At 42.8% G+C, this 22476-nt stretch overlaps 1 protein-coding gene across 1 annotated transcript in view; it reads right to left on the bottom strand.

Annotated features, from left to right (window-relative positions):
• GRK3 (G protein-coupled receptor kinase 3) overlaps positions 1-22476 on the bottom strand; it is a 169607-nt gene that overhangs the window by 104862 nt on the left and 42269 nt on the right. Inside the window, exons 2-4 of the mRNA XM_007947940.1 lie at positions 17807-17883; positions 14712-14750; positions 9200-9212 (exon numbers count right to left, since the gene is read on the bottom strand). Coding sequence (XP_007946131.1) covers positions 9200-9212; positions 14712-14750; positions 17807-17883 — 129 coding nt within the window. The remainder of the gene's footprint in view (positions 1-9199; positions 9213-14711; positions 14751-17806; positions 17884-22476) is intronic.

Genomic DNA, 22476 nt, shown 5'->3' with positions numbered 1-22476 from the left:
TCTTTGGTCTCATGGGATAGATACTTCAGTTGGAGAAACAACATTAAAGAGACCACTAGTAATATTTTCCATAGGAAGCACCAAATGTGGTGAGAGTAGCAAGAAGACTACAGAATGGGTTATTTGCAACCAGAAATAAGGGATTTGGGGTAGAACACTGAGAAAAATGTAGGACAGAAGAAGGCATTACAAAGAGGATGGCAGAACACGAATTAAGGAGTCAGGTGACAGAGCTCAGACAGTTCACTGAAGGTGCTAGGGTAAAAAGACCAAAAAAGAAAGACGGAGGTCACATTTGGTGATTTGGATGACAGTAACATGGAGAATTTTACCCTTGCAGGGTAAAATTTTACCTGCAAGGGTAAAATTCCAGGGACGTGACGTGATGGGACCATTTTTTTTTCAGATTACCTCATAGAAATAAAGATTAATAAATAAAAGGACTAGAGACAGCAAAACACAAATTAGTGGGCCTCTGAGAGAAGGGTAGTGACCAAGGATGAGCCCACTCTCTGCCCAGAGGGACCCACGCAGAACAGCTGGTCTCAGTGAGGGCAAGGGAGTCTGGGGAACCTGAGGACTGGGGGGCACCAGGAAAAAAGAAAGAAAACAAAGAAACCAGCAGGGAAAATAATACAGCATCTTAAGAACTACTCGAGGAGCTCTGAGAACCAGAAGGTCAGCAGTTCAAACCTACCAGCTGCTCTCCAGTAGGAAGATGGGGCGATCTATTTCCGTAAAGATTTACAATCTCAGAAACCCAATGGGGGTCACTACGAGTTGGAATCCACTCAGTGGCAGTGAGTTTGGAGTTTTGGTAAAAACTACTCAATCTAAGAGACAGGAAAAGGAGAAAAAGGGAGCAAAGGGACAACCTGACAATAACTAAAAAGATGAGAGACTAAAATCCAAACAAGTTGGTAATTATTTAACTAATTCTAATTAACAGGCAGAATTGTTCATCTGAATTCGAAAGCACGTCTCGTTCATATTCTCCCTGTAACACACACAGTCTTTAACATACACAAACATGGATTAAACATAAAAGAATGGAGAAACAACGTTCCATGTTAATGCTAAAATCAAGAAAGCAAGAGGGACCGTCACTATTAGACCATGTAGACGTCAGTCGGAAGGATGGACTACCAGGATAAAATGGGATCGGATCTTTCTTACGATCAAGGGTCCGTTCATCAAGAAGCCGTAACAACTGCAAAAGTATGTGGACCTAACTACTGTATGGAAAGTGAATTTGCTCTGTAAATTTTCACCCAAATCACAATAAAAAATAAAATAACAACAACAAAGAAAAGTACATAGACCTGTCATAGGGAGTCCTGGGGTGGTCCAAACGGTTAAGCCCTTGACTCCTAGCCAATAGGTTGGTGGTTCAAACCCACCTCAGAAGACAGGCCTGGCAATCTGCTTCCCAAAGGTCACAGCCCTGAAACCCCTAAGGAGCAGTTCTACTCTGAACACATGAAGTCACCGTGAGTCGGAGTTGACTCCATGGCAACTCACAGCACTGTCACCATAGAGGATCCAGCAATTATTCAAGATATTTACCAAACTCAAATGACCATATGCATTCACAGTGGCTTTATTCACAATTGCCCCAAAGTAGAAAGAACCCCAAAGTCCATGTACACGTGAATAGTGTGCACTTCGTACAACAGAACGCTATTCGGTAATACAATAAGCAAACTACCAATTCACAAAACAATGTCGTTGAATTTCGAGAGCATTAATCCAAAACCAAATATGTCGCTGTCAAGTCGACTCCAACTCACAGGACAGAGTAGAACTGCCTCATAGGGTTTCCAAGGTTGCAAATCTTTATGGAAGCAGACGGCCACACCCTCCTCCCACAGCAGAGCTGCTGGTGGTTCGAACCACCAACCTTTCGTTTAGCAGACGAGCGCATAACCACTGTGCCACTAGGATTCTTCCCCTAACAACCACGTTCTAGCAAATCTCTACATTTCCTGGTGTTGACTTCTACTAGAAACAAATACCGAAAGACATCACAAATAAGGCACAAAGCCCTCACCAAAGGTATTTCCAGAAGAGCTAAAATTAGGAGCGGTGAGGCAACACAGTGCCTCCTTAAGTTTCAAAATTCCCTGAAGGTTCTTAAAAGCCTAAAAAGGTCCAATTACCCCCCACTGTCAGTCACATAAACTTATAACCTTCTCAGCAGAGATGATGCTTAGTGTTACTGTTGTTGTCAGTGGCTGTCAAGTGGGCACCAAATTACAGCTACCCCACATGCAACAGAACGAAACGGTGCCAGTCCTGCACTATCCTCACCACCGCAGGTGTGCTCAAGTCCTTTGCTGGGGTCACTGAGTACTCTGAGTGCCCGCCAGTCGAGGGGCTCATCTTCCAGCACTTTAAAAAAAAAAAAAAAACTCACTGCTGTTGAATTGGATCCGACTCATAGCAACCCCTCCTTGGGTTTCCAAGATGGTATCTCTATGGAAGTAGATTGCCCCATCTTCCTTCTGGGGAGTGGCTGGTGGGTTTGAACCGCCAGCCTTCTGGTTAGCAGCCAAATGCCTTAGGCACTCCAGCACTACATCAGATAATATTCTGTTGTGGTCCACAGTGTTCTCACTGGCTGATTTTCTGAAGTAGATTGCCTGGCCTGTCTTCCTAGTGTCTTAGTCTAGAAGCGCCACTGAAAACCTGTCCACCATGGGCGACCCTGCTAGGTTTGGAAATACCCACGGCAGAGCTCCCAGCATCACAGCAACACGCGAACCACCACAGCACAACAACACGACAGACGGATGGTGGTCTCTTGTTAGACAGGCAGCAAGAGCACAATCACGAAGAACAAGCTTCAAACCTGTGCTCTCCGGAGCTGCAGGAACTTGGTCACACTACTTTACCAAACATCTAAGTACTCAGCACAGTGTATACGGTACAGACAGAGCCATCACTGCCTTAAACTAATATTCATTCAACCATGGGGTCAGAGTGCAGGGAAAATTAAATAGCAAAAATGTAAAAGATAATAGTTAGATTTGCCTGCCTGCATTCCTATAGCCCTGGTGATTGTTGTTGGATGCTGACGAGTCAATTCCAACTCACAGTGACCCCAAGTGACAGAGCAGAACTGTGCCACAAGGGTTTTCAAGGCTGTGAGTTTTATGGGAGCAGAATGCCAAGTCTTTCTTCCAAGGAGTCCCTGGGTAAGTTTGAACCACCAACCTTTCAGTTAGCAGCCATGCTGATTCCATTTATAATAAATGTTTGTGCCACCAGAATTCCTTGCTCTAGTGATTCCAAAACCAAAAACCATACCCATTGCCATGGAGTTGATTCCAAGTCACAGCAACCCCACAGGGTAGAGTAGAATTGCCTCACATGGCTTCCAAGGCTGCAATCTACAGAACAGAGTGTCTCATCTTTCTCCTGAGGAGAAGCTGTGGGTTTGAAACGTCAGCCTTTAGTCTAGCAGCCAAGCATTTAACCACTGAGCCACCAGGGTTCCATGCTCTCATGATTAGTAGACGTGAAAGGATTGTGTGATTCCAGTAAAACACACTGTTTCTGAATTTTTTTGGGGGAAGTGATGCTAATGGCTGTGCTTCAGACTTGAAGATGACTTTAAAAAGGGCAACCTGCACTAATAAACTCTTTTAAAAAATGAAAAAAGGACAACAAAAGTTTCTCACGGAACTAGTTGAGCCATCCCAAGTCTCTCAGATGTCCCAGATTTTCACAGCTGCGGAGGCTGAACTGCAGGGACAGTTGGCATCAACCCAGCCTGGGCCAATTCCAACACTAGAAACTAAGGCTCTGACTGGTTGACTCCAACCTCAAGGCCAACTGTTGTTGTTGTTGTTGTTATTAGGTGCTATCCAGGTGGCTCCAACTCACAGTGACCCTATGTACAATAGAATGAAACACCACCTGGTCCCGTGCCAGCTCCACAATCCCTGTCACACCTGAGCCCGTCGCTGCAGCCACTGTGTCAATCCATCTCGTTGAGGGCCTTCCCCTTTTTCACTAACCCCCCACTTCACCAAGCATGATATCCTTCTCAGGGAATGGCCCCTTCTGACAAGATGACCAAAGTAGGTGAGACAGAGTCTGGCTATTCTCACCTTCAAGGAGCGTTCTAGCTGCACTTCTTCTGGGACAGATTTGTTTCCTTCTCCTGGCAGTCATGGTACTTTCAGTATTCTTTGCCAACACCACAATTCAAAAGCATCAACTCTTCTTATGTCTTCCCTATTTATTATCCAGCTTTCACATGCATATGAAGATACTAAAAATACCATGGCTTGGATTAGGCACACCTCAGTCTTCAAAGAGAACTTTGCTCTTCAGCACTTTAAAGAGGTCTTTTGCAGCAGAGTTGCCCAGTGCAATACATCATCTGATTTGACTGCTGCTTCCACTGGTACTGACTGTGGAACCAAGTAATACGAAATCTCTGATAACGTCAACCTTTTCTCCATTCATCGTGATGCTGCTTATTGGTCCAGTTGTGAGGAGTGAGGCCAGAGTCAGCTGAAAGATGGCCTTTCCAGCAGGTTTCACAGGAAGCCCATCCACTCCCCTTAGGGGCCTTCCTCTCTAAGCAGCACTTTCACTAGGCAACCTGCCCTTGAAATGTGTCGAATGTGTAACCCAAATTTACCTCAGCTTCTCCTCACCACTTGCAGCATTGTTGTTTCAATGGAAAATTAAATTAGCCGTGCTTCATCAAGTGTTTACATCTGTTATTTGAATGTTTAAATGGATCTGTAATTCCTTCCTTCACTCAGCGTGTCCTCAAAGGCTTGGACAATTGATGCAGGATTGTCTGGGGTCTCCAGCTTTCTTCTCTGTAATCGTTGATTCCTTTCAGCTAAAGACAGTTCTGTAGATGAGACAGGGTGGGAATCTCACTCAGTGACAGTCAATCAGGGAGCATTGGTCAGAGGGAGGCCCTTCACTGTGACAGAAATAATTCCAGACAAAGGTAGAGACAAAGGGGACAACAAAGACGGAAGCTGCTCCCTGTGTTAGGACTTCTCTCTCCACAGCCAGGGCAAAAGGGTCCACCGGCTATGACCTCGCCCCAGCCTTGGGTCAGAAGTTGCCCAGTTATAAATGTTTACCCATCTTAGCCATCTATTATGTTCTAAAGCATAAAACACTCTAAGCAAAAATTTTATAAATTATAAAATAGGCTCGAAAACTTTGTCCTTTTACAATGATAATACAGTAATCCTAAAATGCTTTATCTTGTGTTTGTTTGTGTTTTTTGGTGGTGTTATATGTTGTTGTTGTTGTTGTTGCTGTTAGGTGCCGTCAAGTCGGCTCCGACTCGTAGCGACCCTGTGACAAGAGAACGAAACACCGCCCGGTCCTGCGCCAGCCTCACAGTTCTGGCGATGCCTGAGCCCATCGTTGCAGCCACTGTGTCAGTCCATCTCGTTGAGGGCCTTCCCTTTTTCTGCTGACCCTCCACTTTACCGAGCATGATATCCTTCTCCAGGGAATGGTTCCTCCTGACAAAATGGCCCAAGTAGGTGAGACCAAGTCTGGCCATTCTCGCTTCCAAGGAGCATCCCAACTGCACTTCTTCCAGGACAGATTTGTTTGTTCCTCTGGCAGTCCACAGTACCTTGAGCATTCTCTGCCAACACCACAACTCAAAAGCAGCAACTCTTAGTAGGGACCTACGTCATATCTAGGAGCTTTGGTGGCACTGTGGTTAAAGCATCAGACTGCTAATCAAAAGGCCAGTGGTTCAAACCCACCAGCCACTCTGCAGAAGAAAAATGCGGCAATCAGCTTCCATAAAGATTTACAGCCTTGGAAACCCTATGGCATAGTTCTGCCTTGTCCTACAGTGTCACTATGAGAAGGACTTGACTCGATGGCAGCGAGTGAGGTTTTTTGATTATGTCATATCTATATACACTTTTCAGTTTTACAGGAACCATTCAGGATTGTGGGGGCAGTCATGAGGTAGTAATTTCTGTTTTACCAAAGTGTTCTTTTTATAAAGTAACACACTTTTGTTTTCAAAGGCCATGGTAAGTATATTTCTTTTGCCTTGACCCCAAATGCCAAATATAACTTAGGCATTTTTTTCTGGGTAAATGTTCTTTGAAATCATGCTAAATATGTTTGAGCCCGACATAAAAAGTATTTAAGAAATCAAAGTAAAAAGTAAAATTTAAAAAGAAATAAAAGACAAACAGGTTGGGAATAAAGTAAAACTGTTTTATTCACAAATGATAGTATCCTGTACATAGAAAATCCTAAGGTGCACGCACACATACACACACACACCCACACAAACACCCCTAGCAGAACTAATAAACCAACTCAGTAAGACTGTGGGATACCATAGGAATATATGAAGGCCCATTCTGTATCTCTTTATACTAAGGAACTCTGATGGTAGAGTAGTAAGGCATTTATTGGCTGCCAACCAACAGATCAGCAGTTCAAACCCACCAACTGCCCCACAGGAGGAAGATGAGGCAATCTACTTCCATAAAGATGTATAGCCTTAGAAACCCAATGGGGGTCACTATGAGTCAGAATCAACTGGATGGTAGTGGGTTTGGGTTCTCTGTACTAGCAAAGAAAAACCAAAATTGAAATTAACAAAACAATTCCGTTTACAATGGGACCAAAGAGATTAAAATCTAAGGAATATATTTAATAAGAAGTCCACAACTGACAAATACAGAACACTACTGAGAGAAATGTCTAATCTCCTGAATAAATGGAGAGATTGGAAGACATGATATTGTTTAGGTGGTAACTTTCCCCAAATGGATCTAAGAATCCACGCAATCCCATCCAAACTCCAGCAGTCTGTTCTGCAGAAATTGAAAAGCTAATTCCAAAACTCAATTTTGAGAAAGAACAATGTGGGAGGATTGTCACATCCCAATTTCAAAACCTACTATAAAACTACAGTAAGAGACACCAGGGAGTTGCAGCCACCTACCCCAGGGAGATGCACCCCTTGGATCCATCAGCCATGAGACACCAGAGGGGCAGCATCCACAAAGAGGAAAAGCCCAGGGCCAGGAATGCATAGATGTGAAGGGCACAGGCAGCGGAGAGTCACAGGGAGGAGATGGGAGGAGAGCTTTATGTGGTTGGGGATTGTAATCGGGCCGTGAAATCAAATGTGCATGAACTATTGAGAGTAAAACAAATCGACTTTGTAAATGTGCACCCAAATCACAACTAAAAAATAAAAAACTACAGTCTAAGACAACATGGTACTAGCAGAATTCAGAGTCCAGAAATAAGCCCTTATGTTGGCGGCCAATTTTCAACAAAGATGCCAAGGCAGTTTAAAGGGGAAAAGATAGTCTTTTCAAGAAATAGTGCAGAGACGATTGGATCACATGTAAAAAGATGAATCTAAACTCTTACTTCATACCATACACAAAAATAAACACAAAACCAACCAGAGAACTTAACTAAGAGCCAAAAGGATAAAATGTCTAGAATAAAAACCAAAGAAAATCTTTGTGGATTTTAGTTAGGCAAAATGTTCTTAAATGTGACACCAACAGCATGATTCATAAAAGAAATACATGTATATAAACTGGACTCCATCAAAGGAGCTCTGGTGGTGCAGTGGTTAAGGTATTTGGCTGCCCACCAAAAGGTCAGTGGTTTGAATCCACCAGCCACTCTGCGGAAGAAAGATGAGGCGGTCTGCTTCTGTAAAGATTTACAGCCTTGGAAACCTAATAGGTCGCTATGAGTCAGAATCAACTCAATGGCAGCTGAGTTTGGTTCTGGGAGTTTTTTTGGACTTCATTAAAATTTAAGATTTTTGCATTTCAAAGGTTATCACTGTTGTTGTTGTCATGTGCCATAGAGTCGGACCCAACTCATAGCAACCCCACCTTGGGTTTCTGAGGCAGTTATCACTACAGAAGTAGATTGCCCAACCTTCCTTCCGAGGACTGGCTGGTGGGTTTGAACCACCAGCCTTCTGGTTAGCAGTCAAGTGCCTTAGGCACTATGCCACCAGAGCTCATCACTGGGCGGGGGGGGGAGTCACCAAGTGGGAGAAAATATTTTAAAATCACGTATATGATAAAACTGGGCAACACAAAGATAGACAATCTAATTTGTAAAATGGGTAAAAGATTTGAACAGACATTTCACACGTAAAAAAATAGAAGCACAAATTGTGAGCCATTAGGGAAACAGAAAGATCATGTTCAATATTATGAACCATTAGGGAAATAGATATTAAAACCATGATGAGCTAGCACTTCACACTCACAAGAATGGTTATAATGAACAAGACAGACAAGTGTCAAAGAGGATGCAGAGCGTGGAACTCCCAGAAATTATTAGTAGGGGTGTAAAATAATACAGCCCCTTGGTTATTTCTTAAAAGCTTAAACATAAACATACCATACTATCCGGAAACTCCACTCCCAGGAATCTACCCAAGAGAATGAAAACCTAGGTCTGTATATGTACATGGGTTCAGAGCGACATCATTCTTTACACCAAAAAGTGGAAACAGCCCAAACACCCATCAACTGGGGAACACATAACAAAACGTAGTGTATCTGCTCGACAGAACATTGTTTAGCCACAAAAATAAAATACTGATAAACACAACACCATGGATGAACCCTCGGAAGGATGGTTGGGCAATCCTACTTCCGTAGTGATACTGCCTCGGAAACCCAAGGAGGGGTCGCTATGAGTCGGGGCCGACTCGATGGCACATAACAACAACAACAACAATGGATGAACCTCGAAAGCTTTATCTTAAGGGAAGGATGTCAGATGCAAAAGCCTGCAATACTGTGTGATTCCACATACGTGAAACATCCGGAAAAGACAAAGTTACAAAGACAGAAAGTGGCTTACTGGCTGCCTGGGAACAGGGTACACTGGGAGTGACCCAAGGTGGGCTTCTAGAGGCAGAAAAATTTGCAAACATTGATTGTGGTGATGGTTGCACAACTTGTAAATTTACTAAAAACCAGTGAGTTGCCCATTTACAACAGGCAGATTTTATTTTATTACAATGGGCGTGTATATTTTTATACCTCAACAGAACTGTTACTGAGAAAGTAACAATGGCAGTTTTTTTAAAACCAAAAATCAAGTTGTGGACACCAACGTTATCTCACACAAATTCAAAACGATTAATATTCAACCCGAGATTATGCTCTGAAGCCCGGGTTACGGAATGAATTTGTCTTCAATGGCAGCATGGGATGTAACACCACATTGACGGTGGTGTTCTTCGTCCGTGAGTCTGACATCTGCACACTCATGTGTTTATATAGCAAGCATCTGTCTGGAGTCTCCTTATAATCTGAAACAGCCTCCTCTAATAGGTACAAGTGTGCAGACAGAGAAGTGGACTGTCAGCAGACACAAATGCAATTTAGCAAATGCCATGTGCCTCAACTTGCATGTGATGAAATTATAACTTCAATAGAAGCAGTAACAACAGTCTTACCCCATAACCGATAAAGTGACCTTACTGTCTTCTCAATAACCAGTGTCTCTTTAAACTAGTCTTTCAATGAGCCAAACCAAGAGAACTGTGTAAATGTCTCAATGTGTACAGTTTACCAACAGCAACTTAGGAATCAGCATAACTGATAATCGTTTAGACACAGAATGCCTATCAAACGATGGTGACGAGGACAAAAGGAGCTGTCACTGCATTTCTTTATTCTGAAAATTGGCAATTCAAAATGCAAACATTAATATTTATCCTGCTGTACTGCTTTTCTATGGGTGTGTAACAAACTACCCCAAACTTGTCGTGCCATGGCAACCCACGCACCACAGAAAGAAACACTGCCCAGCCCCACGCCATCTCCATGATCGGCTGAGGAACAGACCATTGTTTTCATTGGCTGGTTTTCAGAAGGAGACTGCCAGGCCTTTCTCCCTCATCCATCTTAGTCTGGCAACCTGTTCACCATCATAGCAACACGCTGAGCCTGAGAGGCAATGGCTGGGAGTCGAACGCACCTCTCCCATGCGGACTGTGAGAACTCCACTGCCACTGTCTCATACCACAAACATCGTGACTTAAAAACAATACTCATTTATTATCTCATAGCCTTACAGACTGCAAGTCCAGGTGGTGGCGGCTGGTCCTCTGCTTAGGATCTCCCGAAGCTGAAACCAAGGTGCCAGCCAGTCTGGGCTCTTATCTGGAGTCTCTGGGGAGGGATCTGCTTCCAACCTCATTCCGGGTGTTGGCAAAATTCAGTTCCTTGTGGTTGTAGAAATGAGGTCCCAATTTCCTGGCTGCGGTCACTCTCGGCTCCTAGACAACACCCACATTCGCTCTCAAAGGCCTTTTCATCTTCAGAGGCAGCTGCGGTGCTTCGAACCCTCAGGCTTCCAGTCCCCCTGGCGTCCTCTTCTGCTGCCAGCCTGAGAAAATGCTGCGCTTTTAAAGGTGTTAATCTTGATTATTTCTGCAAAATTTCTTTCTGTCATGTTACTCATGGAGGAACACCAGGAGATGAAGGCCATGGGTGTCACCTCAGAATCCTGCCCACCATGTCTGCCTCTCCTATATAAAATATACTTAAAAGCAGCTACGCAGTTCCAGCTGAGTGAAAGTTCCTTTCAGAAGGACTGTGCTAAAGAGACATGGAAGGAATGGCATAGTTAGGAAAAAAAAAAAAAAAAATCTGCATTTTGCAACTCCCTAATTGATAGAGATAAATATTATCAATGGAGGAGGAAAAAAAAAAAAAAAAAAAGAACAGTAGAATTGATGAGGGACTTAACAGCTGACCACACCTGAACCCACTTCAGAGACATGACTATAGAGACACACACGTGTGATGTGCCCCCAAGAGGAGGCACACCATCGCCTATGCAGGACTTCTCCAGAAAAAGTTCAGTCTGACTCTAGACAAGCCATTAGGGCTAACTATCAGTTTACAGAAAATACAAGAAATAAAGGTGCAATTTAAACCGGTGCCATGAAGCAGCAAACAAAAAAAATCCCAACTGTGGGACATTCTTCAATAGAACTGACCCAGTTTCTTCCAATACGTCAATCGTGTGTGTGCGTGTATGTGTGCGTAAGACAGAGAAATCGTCTAGATTAAAAGAGACGTTATTACCAATTACAATATAAGGATGGTATTTGGATCTTAATGCAAACATACCAAAAGTCAAAAGATATTTTTAAAGTAATTAGAAACATCTGAATATAAAGTAGTACTAACCCCCACTGCCACCGAGTCCATTTCAACTCACAGTGACCCCATTGGGTTTCCAAGGCTATACATCTTTAAGGAAGTAGATTGCCTCATCTTCCACCTGCACAGCAGCTGGTGGATTTGAACCACCGACCTTCTAGTTAGCAACCAAATGCTTTGCCCACTACACTACCAGAGCAACCCTATAGAACATACTAAAATTGCCTCATGGGTTTCCAAGGCTATAACCTTTATGGAAGCAGACTGCCACATCTTTCTCCAGCAGAGCCTTGTGGGTTTGAACTGCTGACCTTTCAGTTAGTAGCAGAGCACCTAACCACCGTGCCACTAGGGCTCCTTCTGTCTCTAAACTGGGATTCATTATTCTCAACTACTGTTGTGTATGATTGAAAATGCTCATGATAAACAACTTCATTTAAGGCCTTTCGTTCACTGAGCATTGGCTGAGAACCAATCACTGGGTTAAGGGCTTTGTACACATTTGCCTGCAGAATCCTTACAACAGCCTCTGGAGTAGGTCCTATAATATCGCTGCTCCTGTAAATAAGGAAACTAATGACGCATCAACCAGATCAGGCTGTAGCCGACAGGTCTGCCAATCACCCATTATCTCAGCCATGCCTCAGGAGCCACGTAAATCAACGATTCCTACACTTTTCATTTCACAAAACACATGGGCAGCTTTGAACCACTGACCTTCTGGTTAGGAGCCAAATGCCTTACCCACTAGGCCAGCAGAGCTCCTTGTGTAGCACACATGGGAGGGCATTCCCCAGCCCTGTGACAGCCATTTGTATTGGGATGCTGGTGAGGAATAGGAAGAAAGACGAGATACGGATAGGTAGCTGGACAGAAGGAAAAAGAATCAGGAGAACCACAGAAAAGCAATAGGGAGAGAGCGGGAGAAGGGGAGTGAGGCAGCAGCAGGAAGATGGGGAGTCAGCCATGGCAGAGGCGGGTGGGGCAGATGGGCAAGCCAAAGGAGAAAAGAGCAGAAGCAGGAAGGCAGGAAAGAACTGGGAGGCGACAGTCACTCCTGCCACCACCCACCTTCCATTTTTCCCAATCTCGAATTCCAGCCAGAAAGTGGGAATGTTACAAAAGCCAAAGGAGGGAGGAGACAAGCACTGTTGGTGCTGTTGTTACTGCCGTCAAATCAGACCCGACTCACAGCGACCCCTCCTCGGGTTCCCGAGGCGGTATCACTACGAAAGTAGATTGCCCCACCTTCCTTTCCTTCAGAGGAGTGGATGGTGGGTTTGAACCGCCAGCCTCCGGTTAGCAGTCAAGTGCCTCAGGTGCTATGCTACCAGAGCTCCTGAGATGAGCACTAGACACAAGAAAATAAAACACATAACTATGTCAAAACTAATTGTAGACTTGTATCCAGTCCTTATACCTTGTACTCTCTCCCACTCCTCCAATCAGCTACTACTATTTCCTGTGAACTTCCTCCCAGTTTAAGTTTAAATTCAGCTTCTCCTGAACAGCTCTAAGTTCACAAATTGAAAGGAAGTTTTATTTTATAAAGGGAGCGCTGGTGGCGTAGTGCCTAAGGCACTTGACTGCTAACTGGAAGGCTGGCGGTTCAAACCCACCAGCCACTCCTCAGAAGGAAGATTGGGCAATCTACTTCCATAGTGATACTGCCCTGGAAACCCAAGGAGGGGTCGCTATGAGTTGGGTCTGACTCGAGGGCAGTGAGCTGTTGTGACCCCTCCTTGGGTTTCTGAGGAAGTATCACTACAAAAGTAGATTGCCCAGCCTTCCTTCCCAGCAGTGGCTGGTGAATTTGAACCACCAACCTTCCAGTTAGCAATCAAGTGCCTTAGGCACTATGCTACCAGAGCTCCTTTGTTTACTTTATAAAACAATTAAAAAAAAAAAAAAAAGTTTAACAGCATTATTGAGATAAAACCCACATGCAATCAGCGCCCAGGGAAGCAGGTCTCAGGGAAGAATTGAAGTTAAGAACTAAAGCCACACTAATGCCATTACAAGGAACCCTGACGGCACAATGTTTAAACACTCAGTTGATAATCTAAAAGTTTGTGGTTTGAACTGACCCAGTGACTCCGCAAGAGAAAAACGCAGGCAATCTGCTCCTGTAAAGACAACAGCCCAGGAACCCTATGGGGCAGTTCTACTCTGTCACCTGGGGTCACTAGCAGTCAGAATCAACCAGATGGCACCGAACAACAGCAATAACAACAGTGCTTTTAGGGGCTCAGATCAAGGCTCTTGCAATAAGAGTCAGGAAAGGTCTTAATCAAAACAACAGGAAGCCCTGTTTTGGGGTCTATGTGTGGACAGGTAAGATGTTAGAGAGGGGCAGAAAACACAAAAGAAGAAAGAATTCTTACCACACTTCAGAAACTAGAATCAGAGCTGCTGGGAAAATAGCAATCTACCAGTTATACTTTGTGTGTGTGTGTGTGTGTGTGTTGTTGTTGTTGTTGTTGTTGAGAATATACACAGCAAAACATACATCAGTTCAACAGTTTCTACATGTACCATTTAACGACAGAGGTATGCAACCGTTCTCACCCTCCTCTGAGCTGTTCCTCCCTCATTAACATAAACTCACTGCCTCCTAAGGTTCCTATCTGAAATTTCGAGTTACTGTTGTTGATTTGATCCTATACAGATAGTTTTTAAAAGAGCATAATGTTCAAGGCAGACTTTTTTTTCACTAGTTAAGCTGTTGTTTGATTTTAAGAAGACTTCAGGGGATAATTTTGGTTTAATGTTTAAAGATTATTTCAGGGCAATAGTTTCAGAGGTTCATCCAGCCTTCATGGATCCAGACAGTCTGGATTCCACAGGAATATGAACTTCTGTTCTATATTTTTCCCCTTTTGATCAGGATTCTTCTATGGAATCTTTGATCAAAATGTTCAGTAAAGGTAGCTGGGCACCATGTGGTTCTTATGGTCTCATGACATATTCCACATCCTCCTCTTATTCTTGACTGTCATTCTTCCTCTTTCGCTCCCAGCAAATAGAGACCAATTATTGTGTCTTGGATGGCTGCCTGCAAGCTTTTAAGACCCTAGGCACCATGCGAGGAACTAGGATGTTAGAACAGAAACACTAAACATGTTATTAGGCCAATTAACTGGGATGTCCCATGAAACCATGACCCTAAACCTCCAAATCAAGGAACCAAATCCCATGAGGTGTTTGGTTGTACATAAGCAGACTCAGGAGCTATGAGCTTTTTTTTTTTAAAAGAGTCATTGTTGTAAATATACCTAACACACAACCCTTGCCAATTCAACTTTTTATAGGTATACAACTTACTGACAGCAATTACATTAATTGGCTGTGCAACCTTACTCTTAATCAATGTGATATTTCTATTACCAGTAATCTCCTTTCCCTCTCACACCTACCCCTGGTAACCACTAATAAACTTTAGTCTCTCTATATTTGACTTTTTCTTGCCTTCTTATATAAGTGAGGTCATATAATGTTTGTCCTTTTGTGATTGACTTATTTCACTCAGCATAATGTCTTCCAACTGCATCCACCCTATAGCAGGATCAAGACTTCACTTCTCCTACTGGCTGAGAAGCATCCCATTGTATGTATGTACTGTATTTTGTTAATCCATTCACCTGCTGATGGGCATTTGGCTATTGTGAATAGTGCTGCAATGGACACTGACGTACAAGTCCACCAGTTATAGCTTAGTAATAAGGAATCCCTTGTTCAAATAATATGTAAAAAGGCCTTCTCTTCACAGCAGCATTATTCCTAATAGCCTAAATGTGAAAACAATCTAAATACCTAGCAACTAATGAATGAATAAATAAAATGTGGCATATCTACACACTGGAATATTATTCAGCCAGAAAAAGTAATGAAGTACTGATACGTGCTACAGTGGAGAGGAACCTTGAAAACATTAAGCTAACTGAAAGAAGCCAGTCACAAAAGACCACACATTCTATGGCCCCATTCATCTGAAATGTCCAGAACAGAGAAACCCACAGAGATGGAAAGTTGATTACCATATTTTTAAGCAAATATTATGTACCTTCTGCATTTGTTTGCCAACTGCTTCCTACCCCTGGGAGGTATTTTTGTAAACACAATATGCTAATTCTTTTTTTTTTTTTAACAGCAACATGTAAAAAAAAAAAAATGGCATAGTGATACCTACAAAAATACCTCCCCAGGCAGTGAGCAGTAAATGTCAAAAGTGGGTGTTATTTGCACTGAAATGCAGTAGTGGTTTCCGGGGGCTGGAAGAAGCCGGGAATGAGAAATGACTGTTAATGGGGGTGTGGTTTCTTGATGCAGTGTTGAAAATCCTAATCTAAAATTAGATTGTGGTGATGGTTATACAACTCTGAATAAACCAAAAACCACTCAACTTGAAATGGGTAACTTTTATGGTAGGTGAACTGTATCTCAATAAAGATGCAAAAATAAAATTAATTCAATAAGTAAATAACTCATTTCTTCTTTCCTTCTCTCTCAAAAACAATTTACCTCTCTATTATTATTACCTTAGGGCTTTATTTTCTTTTCGCTGGACACAATCAAAAGCAAATAGGAGTTTTCCTTTGTTATGTTAATGAGGACACAGCAGAGGAGGGTGGACCCTAAACCTAATCACTTCTGAGCTATAAAAAGAACAGAACAGACACAGAGGTACCCACGGGGGAAGGTGCCACGTGAAGACAAGACACACGCAGCAGACACGTCGACAGGCCCAGAGACACCAAGGATGGCAGCTGCAGCTACTAGAAGCTGAAACAGACAAAAAAAGAACACGCCCTCCCCCCAGAGCCACGCCCTGAATTTGGACTACCAGCCTCCTGAACTGTAAGAAAATAAATTTCTGTTCTTTAAAGCCACCTATTTGTGGGACTTATTAGCATACTTGAACAAAACAGAACGTTGTGTTTCTAAAAAAAATCTTTCTGGTGCTTACCAGTGACCCTCCAGATTCTATTTTACATCCATTGTTTCCCTCCCAGTAATATTTAACGAATTTCCACAGCAGAAAGGAAGGAGAAACGGAAATCAGAACAAGTCACTTCACCTCTCAGTGTGTGCATCTCCCATCTGTACACGAAAGGGGTAACCCGGAATTACCCACAACTCTCAGTCACAATGGGGCCTACCAGTCTATTAATCAGGGAAACAGAACTCTACGCAGAAATAGAGTCCTAGGGAACGTTCATAGGATCTTAATTTCTTGGAACGTTAATGAAGTAATTTCCTGCAGCAACAAAATAATTTGAAAACTAAGATGCATAGCTCTTCAGCAAACCATATGAATGATTGCAGGAGCCAAGCAAGGCACAGTGGAGGGAAAGGGGCTCCCACTGTCTCATATTCAGCTGCACAAAAGCCCTAGAATTATCCATTTATCCCATAGTAAGGGGCACACTGACAACACGGCTAATGGCAGGCTACATAATGAATCCTATCCTGGCTGAGAACAAAATTTTGTCGAGGAAATTGCTGGACAATAGGAACTGTTTCGTGAGACTGAAAAGAAGAAAAGGATGCAGACCACAGCTCTGACTGCACCTTGCTGGTGGCCACCTCTGAACAAACTGCAGCTTTTACAAGGCAGATGAGGTCACAGGATGGCACTTCCTCATTGGCCAGGAGACTCCACACTAAAGTAGTCTCTGTGCACTCCTCACAAAGCCCCCCTCCGTGACCCGCTAGGGAAATACAGAGCCCTGCCGGCGCAACGGTTAAGCGTTCAGCTGCTACCCGAACAGTCATCGATTCTAACCTACCAGCGGCTCTACAGGAGAAAAGAGCTGGTGATCTGCTCCCATAAAGATTACAGCCTAGAAAACCCTACGGGACAGTTGTACTCTATCACATGGGGTCTCTGTGAGGCGAAATCAACTCAACAGCAGGCGGCACGACAGAGCCAAGACCAGCGCTGGCCAGACCACCTGGGTGTTGGCCAGGGAGACACTGCCCCTCCCATGTAGACATGTAACAGAGGGGCGTCATCATGACCAGCCAAGGAGAGATTCCAATGGAGCCGCAGGAACAAGAATAACTGATGTGGTCCTGATCTCTAAGAGCTGCACAAAGAAACCATAAATGTGTGAAAACTGATGAGAGGAAGTAAGCCAGCCCCAGCCCTAGAAGGAGACGGCCAACCACAGGAGTGGAATCCCACTGACGAGGGCTCAGGCCAAGTCCCTGTGGCCACAGGAAGTAAAGCAGCAGCAGGAGAAGCTGGGGACCTCAGGCAAGTGCATGTAAGTCCAAAAGGAGGACAGTGTACTCAATGCTCGCCATGAACTGAGGGCCCAACGGGAAGAACTTCTTTTTGGTGAATGAGTAGTGAATCCTTTGATTTTGGGCAATGCTCCAAACTGCATCAACTGAAGCCAAACTTGTCGTTTTCCCAAGCACTACTTCACAGAACATATGTCTGGGAATATATCATTAAGTATCTCGCTAAGTGCATGACACTTCCTTCATTCCCAACCTTAGGCACAAAGCACATAAAGAATTAGGGGTTGATTTCTACATTACCATAGTGTCACTGGGTACCCTTGCCAAAACGACAGCACGCCAAAGGGATGAGCAGGACTTACCAATTTTCTGACTGAAAATCTTGTCAAAGGTTATTTCCTTTCTCTCCTCAAGGTACTTCTGCATCACACTCCGGATACTAAAAAACAAAAGTAGCACATTTCTATGTCATATTCCAGAATAAATTTATATTCTATATTTATGTTAAATACATTTATACACCATATTTATATTTATATATTAACAACACAGCCTGCCTCATGAAGATTTCATTCCATAGAATACAAAATCCCCAGTGAGAAAACACTTGTCAGTCCTGACTCGTGGTGACCCCTGCATGTGTCAGGGTAGGACTAGGCTCCACAGGGTTTCCAAGCACTGACTTTCCAGAAGCAGACTGCCAGGTCTGTCTTGTCTTCCTTTTGGTTAACAGCTGAGTATGTCAATCATTTGCCCCACCCAGGGTCTCCATGAAAAAACACATGGATGTTTTAATTCACGGGTACCAGCTACAATAAAACCTGTGAAAGCCAGAACCTGTGTAAGGCTGAAATTTGTCAGAGAAGGAAAACTCAAATATCTTCCACTAATCGAGAGAGAAAGAAAGTGGTAAGACTGCACTTGGTCAAAAGCAAAACCTGGAAAATAAGGCAGTCCCATAGTGTTCTGGGCCTCACAGGTTTCACTGCCATGTAAGACACCTCTCTCTCTGACATCCATGACCACATAAAATGACTGACTAGACTAAAAGCTAGGAATATAATGGTTCCCTGTTACCCTCACCCTGTGACTCAGGTTCAACCTTACATGTTGGACACTCAACTATGAAACTTAAAGTGCTAAGAAAACTGGTTTCCACATGCAGAAAAAATGAAACAGGATCCTTGCCTCACACCATACACACACACACACCCACACACACACACAAAAAAAAAAAATTGAAGCAGATTAAGGACCTAAATGTGCAAAGTAAAACCTTAAGATTCTTAGAAGAACAAGCAAGGGCAATGCTGTCAGGCCTAACTTTTCACAATGGATTATCTAATAATATAACAAAAGCACAAACAGCAAAAGACAAAATAAATAAATGGGACCTCATGAAAACCAAAGACTATCAAAAAAATGAAATGACAATCTACTGGCTGGGAGAATAGCTTTGTAAACCATATATCTGACAAAACTCTAATAATCAAAATAATAATCAAACTTTGACAACTTAACAACAAAAAGACAAATAATCCAATTATAAAATGGGCTAAGGACATTTCTCCTAAAAGGACATTCAAATGGCCAACAACCACATGAAAACATGTTCATTGTCGTTGCTGTTGTTATGTGCCGTCGAGTTGGACCCAACTCATAGCGACCCCTCCTTGGGTTTCCAAGGTGGTATCACTATGGAAGTAGATTGCCCAACGTTCCTTCCAAGGAGTGACTGGTGGGTCATTAGCCATCAAAAAATGCGAACTGAAACCAGAATAAGATACCATTAGGGTGGCTAAGATAAGAAAAAAAGAAAATAACAATTACTGGCAAGGATGGGGGAAATTAGAACTCTTATCCATTGCTGGTAGGAATATAAAAATGGTACAGCCACTCTGGAAAACAGTGCGACAGTTCCTCAAAACTCTAACAATAGAACTACCATATGACCCAGTAATTCCACTCCTGGTTATACACCCAAAAGACTTGAGACAAAGACTAAAGCAGAGACTTGTACATCAATGTTCATTGCAGCACTATTCACAATAGCCAAAAGGTGGAAACAACCTAAACGTCCATCAGCAGATGAATGGGTAAACAACATGTGGTCATACAGTCAATGGAATACTACTTAGCCAGTAGGAGAAATGAAGTCTTGATGATGTTAAAGAATGGATGGAGCTTGAAGACACTATGCTGAGCAAAATAAGCCAATCACAAAAGGAAAAATATTATAAATACTGTATGACCTCACTTATATAAAAAGACAAGAAAAAGCAAATGTGTAGAGAACAAAGTTGATTGGAGGTTACCAAGGGCTGGAGCGAGAGGGAAAAGGGGCAGTTGGTTGTCATGGGAAAACTGCACTGATTAAGGGTAGGGTTGTACAGCCAATTAATGCAATCATCAGTAAGATGTACACCTGTAAAAATTTGAATTGGCAAAAGTTGTGTGCTGTATATATTTACAACAACAATAAAAAGAGTAGCTACTGAGGCTGTTTATATGCAACCAAACACCTCAGGGGATGTTGTTCCTTGGTTTGGAGGTTTAGAGTAATGGTTTCATCAGCCTAATAACACTTTTAATGCTTATATTCTACCTCCTAGTTTGTTGTGTAAAAAAGCTTGCAGGTGGCCATCCAAAATATAACTGTTGGTCTCTGTTCACCTTGAGCAAGAGAAGAAAAAGGAGAGCCAGGAACAAGAGGAAGATATAAAATGTGTGGCTAATTGCCTCCATGAAAAACGCCTCCTTTGCCATAAGCCCAGAAGAGCTGGATGGTGCATGACTATGATTACTGAACAATGTGATCAAAGATTTCATAGTAGAATCCTGATCAAAAGGGGGAAAATGTAGAACAGAACTTTACTTTCTAAAGGACTCCAGACTTTCTGGAGCTATGGAGGCTAGATGAATCCCTGAAAGTATTGCCCTTAGAAAATCTTCAAACCTGAAACCAAAAACTATCCCCTGAAGTCATCTTAAAATCAAACAATAGTTTAGCTTACCTAGCAAAGAACATCTGCTTTGAGAACTTTTAAGAACTATCTATATGAGATCAAACTGGTAACAGCAACTCAAAATTTTAGATAGGAATCATTAAGGGGTAGTGAGTTTATGTTAATGAGAGAGGAACAACAGTTCACAAAAGAAGGGTGAGAATATGGCACACCTTCGAAGAATGTAAACAGTGTCACTAAATTGTACATGTGGAAACCGCTGAAATGATGTGTGTTTTGCTGTGTATATTCTCAACAAGAAAAATATAAATACAATTTACAAGAAAAAAATGTTTTAAATAAATTTGTGCTCAGATTTTGCTGTTTGTTGATTTACTCTAAACATAGATTTCTTGAATTATTGGTAGCTTTTGTTTTAAATAAACAAGGATATGAGGAATATACCTGAGAGGCAGAAGATGTTGGTGAGTTAAGTACTAATGACAGTAACTGTCTCATGAATCACTGCCTCTTCCACCTTGAGACCAGAACTAGATAGTGCCCATCACCACTACTGAGTGTCCTGATCAGGGACACAAGAGATGAATCCATATCTCTACGGAAGTAGATTGCCTAATCTTCCTTCCGAGGAGTGGCTGGTGGGTGTGAACCACCAGCCTTCTGGTTAGCAGTCAGATAGCTTCAGTACTATGCCACCAGGGCTCCTGAATCCTGATGATAAGGGAGAAAAATGTGCATGAGACTTCAAATTCTTGAAGAATCCAAAGTTAGTGGACCTATAGAGGCTGGAGGAGTCCCTGAGACTATGGTCCTGAGGTGCTCCTCATACCTGAAACTGAAACCACTCCTGAAAGGCCCCTTTAATAAGTAACAATTGAGCCCAAGGAATCAAGAGTCTCGCCCTTGAGCGTTGCTGAGGTTTTTGTTTGTTTTTGTAATTAACTATATAAGACCAAAGAGTCAACAGTTATTTTGAGGAGAAAGTAGGGAAGGGGTGGTGGAGCAAGTTTACATAAACGGAAGTGAAGCAGGTAGAAGGGGCACAACAGGAGTGGTGACACCATGTGAAGAAGGTGACCAAGGTCACTGACCAGTGTGTCCAGAAACTGGGGAATATTGTATACATTTTCATCCAAAATAAGATGGAGTATTAAAAAAAAGCAGCAGAGCAGCACTGACAGACGTTTCTTAAGGAGAAAGGAAACAGGACTGCCTTTCCATAGCCTGTGGCATGCACTGCATTTTGGTCCCAGGTCTGCAGTGTCAAAAATCAAATGTGCACAATATTACATCTGTGGATGAACTAAAAGAAAAATGACTTAAGAATGTGTGTGTCTGTGTGTGTGTGTGTGTGTGTGTTTACTTCCATAACGGGCTGGTAATTTAAAAAGGAGACACACTTACGAGATGGTCTTTAGACATATAACCGTTCTTTTATTTATTTATTTATTTTTGGTGGCGATATACACAAGCAGACATACATCCATTCACGATTTCATGAACATGAACAGTTCAGTGACACTGGTTATATACTGCACATTGTGCCACTGTTCTTAGTATCTACACTCATTGGACTCCACCCCGATCTTGATTCTCTGGTGCTGCTATAACAGAAATACTACAAGTGGGTGGTTTTAACAAACAGGAATTTATTCTCTTATAGTTTAATAGGTTAGAAGTCCAAATTCAGAGTGCCAGCTCTAGGGGCTGGATGAAGGCCCCTCGACCTTGGGCTTCAGCTCTGCCTCTTGTTTCAGGCCTACTGGAGCTGGAGGCATCTCCTAACTCAGGCAGCTGCTGCCTGCTGAGGTTTACAAACCCAAGGTTGGCAGGTAAAATGGCACAATCACAAAATCAATCAGCAACATGGCAGGCCACTGGTTCAAGTCCAGAAACAATCGTAAGATTGGCAGGCAACACAGTACGGCACTAGTTCAAGTCCAGGAACTGAAGATGAAGACTTAGCCAAATGCAGGATCCAGATGTGCCAAAAAGCCAGAGCACATTCTCAAAGCTTCTCTTTATACACTGGAAGCAGGCCACACCTCCAAAGGCAACTCCTCTTC

The sequence above is a fragment of the Orycteropus afer genome, unplaced genomic scaffold, assembly GCF_000298275.1.
Source record: "Orycteropus afer afer isolate SDZICR_OR568_19922 unplaced genomic scaffold, OryAfe1.0 scaffold00197, whole genome shotgun sequence".
In the NCBI taxonomy this organism is placed as follows: Eukaryota; Metazoa; Chordata; class Mammalia; order Tubulidentata; family Orycteropodidae; genus Orycteropus; species Orycteropus afer.
This window is presented reverse-complemented; position numbering and strand designations above follow the sequence as displayed.